Here is a 10953-nt window from a genome sequence, read left to right on the forward strand (position 1 = left end):
AACCAGATTAGTAAAACCTGTAACAATCTGAAATTTTGTTGGAAACAATCAAGAAGGGACTTTTGAAGTCTTGCCTCACCAACCTACTAGAATTCCTTGAAGGTGCCAACAGTCTTGTAGATTAAAGAGGTCCATTTGATGCTTGGATTTTGACAAGGCATTTCACAAGGTTCAAGGTTAGCTCTTAAGATAATAAGGAACCCACAGGGTAAAAATAAAATTTCTTGTGTAGATAAATAATCTGTTAGGGAGGCAGAGAAGTTTGCAGTAAACAGTGATTTTTTTCATAGTAGAGAGATTCACCACTAGTATTTCATAGGCATCTGCATGAGGATATTCAGGAGATGAACAGTATGTTCAATATATGATTTTGAATGGGCATATAGAGTGAAGGGAAAAACCTTCCTAAGTTATGCATGTAAATAAAAATAAAGGTAAACAGAAGACTGGAAAAAAGACTTCATATGACATCTGTGCCTAAACAATAAGATAGTGACAAAATTTGGTGAAGATAAAGTAATATCAAGATAAGTAATATGAAGTAAGGCAAATGGAAAAGATGATATATGTGTTTATATAAAATTATAGGTTGTGAGCTCAAATTCAGTAGATCAGCTGGGTAGTAAGAGGTAATTTGAATTAATACCAATTCAGTCTTCAAAGATAGCCAACACAGCAAAGTACCAGAAATAACTAGGAAAGAACAAGAGAATGGAAAGTAGAGAACACAACTGAAAAACAAACATCTGTCTGCCATGTAAATCCATAATATGCCTACATATTGAATACTGGATGCTAGGCTAGTATCTCCCAGGTCTGAAAAGATAATAGCAGAAAAAGAAAAGAGGTTAGAAAACCTATGGTACAGGGAATGACAAAGCAGCCTATAAGCATTCCCCTCAAAAAAAACCATGAATGAAGAAGGATATCACAGTGATCTGTAAAATCATCAGTGACATGGAGGCAGCGAAGAGGAAACAACTGCTCACTGTATCTTCTGATCCAGTATGATGAAGCAAAAGAAGTCAGGACATGGCAAGTTCACAGCAAATGAAAGCAAGTAGCTCTTCAAATCAGTGTCAGATGAGACTGGATGAGAAAGTTGAACACAATTGTATGGACCTTGGATCTGACTCGGTACAGCTGCTCTTATGCTCTAAAATATTACACATTCCTGGAAATTACTTCAAGTTCCAGAGACTGCATATGGATTCCACTGCTACTTTTTACAATAAAAAGCAGCTTACCTGGTGCAGAAACTTCTTTTAGCTACATGTTGTCTTCCTCTTCTCTCTTAGTGCTTCTGTTTCTGTTTCACAGCCAAATCTGTATCATGGAGCTCTCATACACAAAAACCCAAAAGCCAGATCTCTGATGGCACCCTTCTTGCAGCCTCTTGTCAAAAGCTCAACAACTGTTGCTTCCATTCTTACAAAAGGATGTTCTCCCCAGCTCTGAGCCACCATTCTTGTCCTTTGATGTCTTCAAGACACTTAAGGTCAGCAAGTTGCTTGGAGATGCATTACACCTCTATGCTTCTTTGGTTCTTGAGTAATTCCAGTTCTTTGCACCATGTAATCAAATCCCAAACAGCTTCTGCTCACCTAGTCATACCTACAGAAGAGGCTCTTCAGCTCTGGGATGTTACCACGAGACATCCAGAAGTTCCCACACATGCTGACTATGCTGAGAATGGAAAGTTGCACAATGCACACAGAGACACCTGATAGTGGCTTTCAGCCAAGCACACTACACAGAACACTGGAAGTGGCCCACATTCACTAACCACCCCAGCAATTCCCAGTTTGCCCCAAGACATTAGTGGGTCAACAGTTAGCATCTGCTTTCACATAGTGAAATGCAGCTGACTGAGATTGGAACAACTGGGACTAGCTCATTATTAAGGTTTCCTAAAGCATACAATACCTGAATTATTTAGCATAGCCCCTAAACAAATGAAATTATTTCATGAGTAGATGAAAGCAGCAAAATAAACAATTGAAGAAGAAGCACTTTTAACATGGTTGAACTTCTCAAGGCTATTCAATGGCTTTCATTGTTTCTACTAAAACATGGATACAGAAGCACATGTGGGAATAGGTTACACCCTATGCTTTAATCTGGAGTAACAGATGAGTATCTGCCTTTGTTTCAGGTGGCTGGCAGCACAGAGATTTGCAGTTTTTATATCTGAGAGTGTAGGAAATGTATTCAATTATTACAGGTCAGCAAGACCTGTATGTTTTGGTTACAGACAGTACATTTTAAAAGGCAGTTTCTCTAGCTTGGCTAGCAGATAACACTGGTGCTTGGAATACATGTATTCCAAAGAAACCATTTATATGATTATGAAGAAACCATTTATATTATTATCTTTTTATAGATAATCATATAAAATGCAAAATAACTAAATACATGCATACATAAATATATAATTAACATAGCTGCCTAAATTGTCATGTTAAATTGTAAATCTTGAATATATTTAACATACTAAAGTGTCATACTAAAACATACTGAACATACTAAAGTGTCTCCTATAAAGAGTATGCTAAAGTTAATTATGTATCATACAGGAACACCTCCCACTGATCTACATATATACATACAAACACTATAGACAGTATATTGTATACTCTGGTTTGCTATACTTACATCCATTTTCTGTGTTTAGTAATGCACAACAAATATCTTATCCTTATTTCAGATAGTAATGAAGGGTGCATAAACATCTTAGAGATACCTCTACTTTTTATATTGGAATCTTCTCTACAGTCTCAGCAAGAGACACACATCATTACCCAGGAAAGCAGCTAACTGTCTTGTTTGTCACATTCTGTCTTCCAGCCAGTACTAAATCAAATATCCACACATTTGGACGTTAGGAAGATTTCTTTCAATAAATTTCATTCAATAAATGAGTGACTAGACATCAGAATGGGCTGCCCAGGGAGATGATGGAGTCACCATCTCTGGAGGTGTTTAAAGAAAGACTGGAGTTGGCATTCAGTCCCATGGTCTGGTTGGCATGGTGGTGTTTGGTCATAGCTTGGACTGCATCATCTCAGAGGTGTTTTCCAGCCTAACTGATACTGTGATTCTGTGATTCAATCTGCAATACATTTTTTCATTAATTTCAGGTGCTACTTACATTGGGAATGACCTGGTGGTCGTGTGTTACTAACACTACTCTCAAAGGAAGAGTGGAAGTTGTGTATAGTTTCTTGTAAAATCTGTCTCTCTCGACCCTGTAAAAGAATAATAAAATAACGTATTCTTAAATTTCTGTTTAAAAAATGAATTTATTAAGAGTACACAACAAATGTGTAAATACGTGCGTCTATGTACAGTATACTATCAGAAATAATAACAAATCCTTACCTTACAGACATATATAGAAAACCTTGTAGTAATCTTTTCCTGAAACTACCAGCCAACAGCAGAAACATTTCCATTGCTTTTTTCCTGTCTTTATGGCATATCTTAGTACGGAACATATCCACCTCCCCTAATTTTTAGCCTCATCACTACAGTTGGTACTGACTTAGGGAAACTGTCTTTGTGGTTTTTTTGTCTGAACTTCCACTATCAGAGAGGGAATGGACCTCAAATCTAAGAAAGCTGCTGAGAAGCATCAGCAAGCCTAATCAAAGACATGTTCCAGTATAAAATCCCTCTGGCAAGAGCACTGTTTACTGTACACCATTCTTAGCAAATTAGTTCATGTTGACATAAAATTCAAAGGCAATAAAAGTGTAAGAAACAAGAGAAAAGCTATTCACATAATCACAGAGGAATCAAAACCTTTTACATTAACCAAAGGACACCCTTCCTCTTATACTGCATTATCTAACTGCACTATTGCAGCCAGATGATTCTTTTTAGCACTGCTGAAATCAATATTCAGAAACTGCAAAATTGCTCACGTTTACAAGTAGCTTGTTCACTGGACTAGGAAAGAGTTATTGAAAGAGAACAGGAAGTGCCACAAAGGAAGACTTTACTAGTCAAATACATGAGATACTACGTTTAGAAAAAATTATTTCAGCTTTTCTAACTAACATCTGTAACTGAATTTCAAAATGTATGTTGTATTAATTTTATAAAAAACTTTGAAATAATTTACTAAGTACAGTACTTTAAAATGTACCTTTCCTGCATTCAGTTCAGAAATAGCTGCCAAAATTTGCTGCCTTGATCCATCTGTTTTAATACCCAACTCTTTCAAATCACCATCAGTAAGTGTGAGGAAAGCTTCCATATCCACCTGCATATTAAAAACAAAACAAAAAAGAAAAAAAAAAGGAAAAAAGGTAAGACAAATTTACCTATGTGAAGATTCATTACTACAGGTTAAAAGTGGTTTCTTAGGTTTTTATAATTGCATAGATTTAATGTAAATATTGTGCAAAAAGAATTTTTAATGAATTATCAGCATCAAATGGTACACACTTTGCCACTCTCTTGTAAGGCTTCTAATCTGTTGTTAGTCATTCAACTAATCATGACATCACACCTAAAATTTTAATGGATTTTTAGTTTTTTTCCCATCAAGTTCTATTAATACAGAATATATAGTCTCCACAGAAATTCCTCTGCCTACAGTAGCAGCTACTTGAATAAACCTAAGGTTTCTCTCTTTTCTTCATCCTTTCCCCCTAAGTACTTCTGGAACTTCAGAATATTGTGTTTACTTTTCCAGTGTCTCCTGAGAAAAACCTAGGTTTTGTTCATGTAACAGTTTTTATTATTACAACATATCCGTAAGGTTGTGATAAGAACAAACATCTGAAACTTTTCATATTGATAGAATCTTCCCACACTAAGTATATTAATTTCTACACAATGCTCCCTTGCCTATCATGCAGGGGAACAATAATAACCCGATCTGTTGTGATGCAGCTAAATTGTCTGGGCTTGTGCTGAATTTTGAACTCTGTAGCAATGTCAACTTAGTGCATGTCCATTTATTACCCTTTTCTTTGACCAAATAAACACACAGTATTTGCTCACATCTGATCCTGCCCTAAACATTGTAATGAATTAATTTCACTTATTTTCAGCAACATTTCCTGTCATTGCATCCTTCAGCAAGTCAATGTCACAGCTCCCATCTATCACGATGCCTACGCTCCCCAATTTAATTCTCCTATTGCTTATGCACAGTGGATAAAGAAGATAAAGCAGCCATCTCAGTGAGTCACACCCTGCTGCTCTCCTTCTGAAAATGAGGTTCCAGCTGTGACTCCAGCGATGATACAGTACGTCCTATGAACTGTTTAGCCACTTGGATACAGACATATATAGAAAAAGCAGAGAGTAACAACAGAGAGAAAAAAAACCCCATGTATAGAAAAGCTGTAAGTTAAGTGTAAAAAGCTCTGCATTATTCTGGGGAATGCCACAAATACCACTTGGTCCATATTTTAAGGTTCTTTCTGCAACCAGGACTGGTTGTAGAACTTGATTCTGCATCACAAACCTGATGCAACGTCTTATACCCTACTTTCACTAAAACAGTAAAAGATCTTTCAGAAAAGACATACCTCCTGTTCCTCAAATATAGGCTGATATTTCTCAAGTGACAATTTTTTAAGGATGCCAGTCAGCTCATCTGTAACAATAGGGGAAAAAAAAGTCAACTCCATAGATTAGAAAATATTGTAATGACCTCAGCATTATAAACTGAAAATATGTATTAAAGCCTATATTTCCCATAGTCATTTATGGCAAGAAAAAAACTACCCCATTTATTCTCCATCAGAAATCGAAACATTGGCTTACTCTGTTCTCACCTACTTACATATACTGTAATTACATCTAGTCTTACCTTGCTAGGATAAACACCGTTGTATTGCCCTTTCTACCTCATTAAAAGGATCTTACAAAACCAAACCAGTAAGGGCAACTAAGGCACTTCAATGCCTAAAATGCAGGTGCTTGGCGCCAGATGGCTGATCCAGATTGTGCAGGTTAGACAGCAGAACTCCTCAAGCAGGCAAGGAACTGAAAGGCATATTTCTATGTCATCATCCAGGAAGGCAAAGAGTAGAGCAAGCAATCACACACCTGCTCATTCAAAACACTGATACAGCACAGGCCTTTCTGAAGCCTCCTCTCCTTACATGCCCAACATCCAGGCACCTTGAACAAAGACAGCTGGAGTCCAGCTAAGATGAAAGCTGGACAGAATTTAAGTTTTACAAGGCCACCTTCCAGAGCTAAGAGCTCTGAATACTGTCTTTCCTCTAAAAGCCTAAGAAAATTAAATGTTGCAGGACCTGACAGCGACTCTTCCCACACATTTAAAATGTGATTAGCTAAAGAGCATAAGTGCACTTTCAGAATAACCTGACATTACCTTTCTTAATTACACATTACATCTCTCAGCTAAAGTTTTCTTTTTATTACTTTGCTGTCTGTCACAAGTAACTAACTGTTTTTCCCCCTTAAGTACCTTAGTGGTCAGTAAAACCATGTAGTCAGAGTCGAAATGAAGAACATGAGTTATTACATTATAAAACAAGACTATATTTAATATTCTGCATATAAACACACTTTCATTTTAAAGACACTACTAGTCCATTACCAAATATACTTTGCTTTCATTCATTTCACTTCTTTGTCTTTTGACTTTCCCTTTTCTTTCAGCATCACTAGAAACATGAAAGACAATCTCATATTCTAAGCTTCTCCAAAGACATCAAGTACCTTGAGATAAACACACCTCTGTGTACTATTTTGGAAGACTTCTTTACATAAGGGAGTCCACAGACAACTGAAGAGAAAAATTCTAGTTAAGTCTTATTTTCTGCTAGGGCTTTGTTGTTTTTTTTTTTACTTTAAATTCAACTAACTTGGTATGCCCAACATGATTTGCAAAAGTTAACATGGCCTCAGACCAAAAGCTTTAGTACCCTGACATTAATCCATGGGAAAACACAATCAGTTTTAAAAATGTATCATGGGAACTTCTCTGTATTGTTTGATGAAAAATATCATCTTAGAGAAAAAAAAGAGAATTCTCATTGGATGACCCTTAGGTATATTGTTAATGACTTTTTCTTATAGGTTGTTAGTTACCCTACTCATTTTTCACCATGCTCATGTGATTAGAACTGTAGGCCATGATATGGGAAGAAACTTTCAGAGTGTCTGAGCTCTTATTGTCATAAACAACTATAACACCAAACACCTTTCACACACAGAGAATGCCTTCATAGTAGGCCCTTCATGTTTTCTCTTCCTCTATCCCTCTTCCAGTTCCTGTACTGTTACTCTAAGGCTGAACAAAACCTGAAACCTCTCAGTTTTACAACTCTTCTTTAACATGTTTGTCCTGTACTTTACCACTCTATTTCCTCTACACTTACCTTGTCTCCTTACTTCCATGCCAGGAGCAAGCAAAGGTTCTTGGAGCTCTTACTGCTTTTCCCATGTTACTCCTATTTAGCACCTCCTTTCATACTGTTCTATAGTAGTAAGGTAAGATTACCTTTTTCCAAGTTTTCAGAGCCCTCTTTTACTCTCACATGGTTTCGTCTTTCAAAATTGTCTACATCACTGGCTCTCAGAATAGGGCCAAGTTGTTGATGGTCCACCAAATGGTTGCCTAAAAAGAAACAAAGTACACCACTGAATGCTGTTGCCTACTGTTCCTTCACAGTAACAGTCAATGTTCTTACTCATTTAAGTTCACTTGAAAGAAAAGTTAATACTACAGACCTTCTGTACTTATTCTTCTGATTACTGCTTGGCATACCAGCATTTGTATTGCAACTGCTGAATCAAACATCAGCAAGAGAAGCCCTTGAATTAAAGGACCACTTAACTACAAAAGCTTACAAACACAATGAACCCAGAGCTACTTGGGTTTCTGACAAACAAACTCTGCTACAAGGGAACTCACAGTATCCTGGCATTAGTGCACGGTCACAAAACTGAGCTTCACTGAGTGAGATGAGAGCAGCTGATGGCTTGGGGAATTTGTTTTGTTATCCAACAGTGAGCTCTCTTGCTTTTATGCATCTCTAAATCAGCAACACTTATGTTATCAAGATCTCATTATAAAATGGCACTAAACATGAAAGGATTTGCTCCAGCAGTCACTAGAATATGTTACAGCTAAGCCATAAGAAGAGGACCGAAAGAAGGTCAAGTATCACCTGTCTTCAGTGTCAAATGGAATTAGTGTTAATGGACAAAGCTGGCATAAGTGAAAATAAACCAAAATCAATAGAGACAATTCCAGGAAAAACAAAAATAGTACAAAGTGCCTCCATTCCTTATTTAAAAGGTTCTGAGTCATGTTATTTTCTTCACTTTTTTGGTGATATTTACAAGAGAAAACAAAGTTATTAATACTCTGTTTCCAATGCAGTAAATGACTTCTAAAATGTTGTAATCTACACCTAAAAGTCTAATTTAAAAGATATTAATCTTACAGGAAAAGTAATAACATCATAACTCTTTCTTAGGACTTCAAGTTAAAAAGAGGTTGTAATAAGGTTATTTTCACGATTCAGAAACATAAATGCACTACAGCTCTTAACTGCATGTAGCTATGACTTGCTATGGATGAAAAATGTATCTCTGTAGTGATGTGCTTCTCTGCATTTACTAATAAAAAAAAATCTAGTGTGGAAAAAGTGCATTTTTTACCCTCAACAAAGGGTGAAAAACAGGACTTAAGCCATGAACGCAGACAATGTGGCCACTTAAGAGTGGCCAACCTATATGCTAGCTTTGAGGTGATACCAGTCTCTCTGTAAACAGAAAGAATCCCAGGTTTTGGGAGAGAAGAAGGCAGTTAGTGCAGGAGCATCAATCTCACTGTACAAAACACCACAATATATTTTCTAGAAAGAAGGGAGACCTTACTCTCATGCAGATGCACACTAGTCCAGTATAGTTATAGCTTTAAACACATGGTATTCTCAATGAATTAATCTGTAATTGCAGTGAGCTACTCACCATCCTCTGTAATAGTACCACTGCTGGAGCCATTGCTCTTGGCGTGTCTGTGAGAAGAAGAGACAGAAGACTCTGCATTTTGAACCTTTGGAGATGGGGAAGGTGATGGAGAAGGTGTGAGAGTTGGTGATGTGCTTTTAGACGTAGATGAAGTCCCAGATGGAGGTCTTTTGTTAATCTCCAGTTTTTGCTGCAGTTAATGATACAACCATTTGAGTTAAAAAATAATCACAAAAATGTCTACCAATACATGATGCTTCAACATTACTTAAGTTGTGTATCATTTCTGAGAGTGTGTAGTCACAACCAGAAATGTCTTTTTGACCTATATTAAAATAATAAAAGCAATTTTATCCCAGATTAAAGTCTCTCTCCTCAAAATTATCAAGAAAAATACATTTATTAAGGCTGTAATTTTGTAATAAGAAACTATTTCTTGTGAAGAAATACTGCCCACAAGCACTACAATTTTTCTTTTTCTAAAAGGACTATCTTGGTTTAAATACAGGTGGCACCTATGCACCACACAGTCCCTCACTCGCCTCCCCACCTCCCTTGGAATGTGCAGAAGCAGAAGTAAAACTGGTTTATTAGAAATAAAAACAGTTTAATAACAGAAACAAAGTACATTACTTCAACTTGAAAATAGGGATTTTCATTCATAGATTTAAGACTCAGTTAAAGATTTTCAAAACATATGAGATGCTCATTTAAAGTAGCACTTCATGCTGGATTAACCAGAAACATGTAGCAAGCACAAACTAAATTTTGGGTGCATTAAACCCCCTGCTGCACTGGAATGGAAATTTCCAGCCAACCCTCAAATTTATTATTACCTAAGAGGAGTCAAGTGATTTATTAATAATTTAGCAAATATTTAATATATTTTTAGCCATGGAAAACAGGAAAATGCATGAGTTGAAATGGGTAGTAAAAATATATATATGTACACATATCAACAGACTTTTCCAAAAACCATCAATGCACCTTATCTCCTAAATTCTTTGACTTACATATACATTTTGATGTCTGCACTGTATGACCCAAAAAGAAGGTGATTTTTTACTGGATTTCTGAATTCAGAGTTTAAATACCTTTTGTCACCCAGGCTACTACAACAAACTGATAAAAAAATTGATCTAGGTAACAATGCAAGAATGACCGTGGTTCCTGTCTTTACAATTTTGCTTCTGTTCTGTGGCATAAATGGAACATTTCTAGTTAATGAAAAAGATGCTGGTTTAAAAGCTAAAACTCATTTGAGTGGTAACATTCTTCCATTACTCTATCCTATGTCAGAATGTAATACTTTCTTAGCCCTGCACTGAATTGACTAGAAGTAATGGAATGATACAAACTTGAGAGCTCCTTGAGGAGCATCATGAACTCATTTCAACTTTCTGTCCCAAATTTCCATCTAAATTGTTATTGGTCATTTGTGTTGCAGAATGGTCATCCCTCCCTAGCACACTGTCTGCATTTATTTAAAGCACATCATCCTGTAAAATGTTATTCATTTTTTTCTTTTCCTTTCTTTAAAGCTTGCACCATCTCACCCCTCATGGGTAAGTTTTGCAAAATTGATCACTGTAATATCACTGCGTTTTTAGATCAGTTATTTCCAAGTTTAGACAGGATGATCCTAATGGGAGGACACAAGCCATTCCTCAACGGATACAGACATTAAATTTCCACCATTTACATTGCTGATTACAGTAACACACTGCTAGCCTTTGCAGCCAGTGTGGATCCATATTTGATTGTGTTCTCCCACCAGGAATCTCCAAAAATCACCTCAGTTGTGTGATACATTAATATCTATAGTGAGATCCACACTATGACATGTTTTCTTACTGGTGGATAGAAGGAAACTTGTCCAGACATCTAAACCAAGAGCACTGAAAAAGCTGTTGGCTTTCCAAGACAGTGGCATAAATGTTGTTTAAAAATCTTTTCAACAGTACAAAGAACAGCCTTTCC

At 36.4% G+C, this 10953-nt stretch overlaps 1 protein-coding gene across 1 annotated transcript in view; it reads right to left on the bottom strand.

The window, feature by feature from the left end:
• ANKS6 (ankyrin repeat and sterile alpha motif domain containing 6) overlaps positions 1 to 10953 on the bottom strand; it is a 38616-nt gene that overhangs the window by 4089 nt on the left and 23574 nt on the right. The window contains exons 11-15 of the mRNA XM_031055668.1: positions 8974 to 9163; positions 7496 to 7612; positions 5547 to 5614; positions 4151 to 4267; positions 3152 to 3248 (exon numbers count right to left, since the gene is read on the bottom strand). Of these exons, the coding sequence (XP_030911528.1) occupies positions 3152 to 3248; positions 4151 to 4267; positions 5547 to 5614; positions 7496 to 7612; positions 8974 to 9163 (589 nt within the window). The remainder of the gene's footprint in view (positions 1 to 3151; positions 3249 to 4150; positions 4268 to 5546; positions 5615 to 7495; positions 7613 to 8973; positions 9164 to 10953) is intronic.

This window comes from Geospiza fortis, unplaced genomic scaffold (assembly GCF_000277835.1).
Source record: "Geospiza fortis unplaced genomic scaffold, GeoFor_1.0 scaffold206, whole genome shotgun sequence".
Taxonomy (NCBI): Eukaryota; Metazoa; Chordata; class Aves; order Passeriformes; family Thraupidae; genus Geospiza; species Geospiza fortis.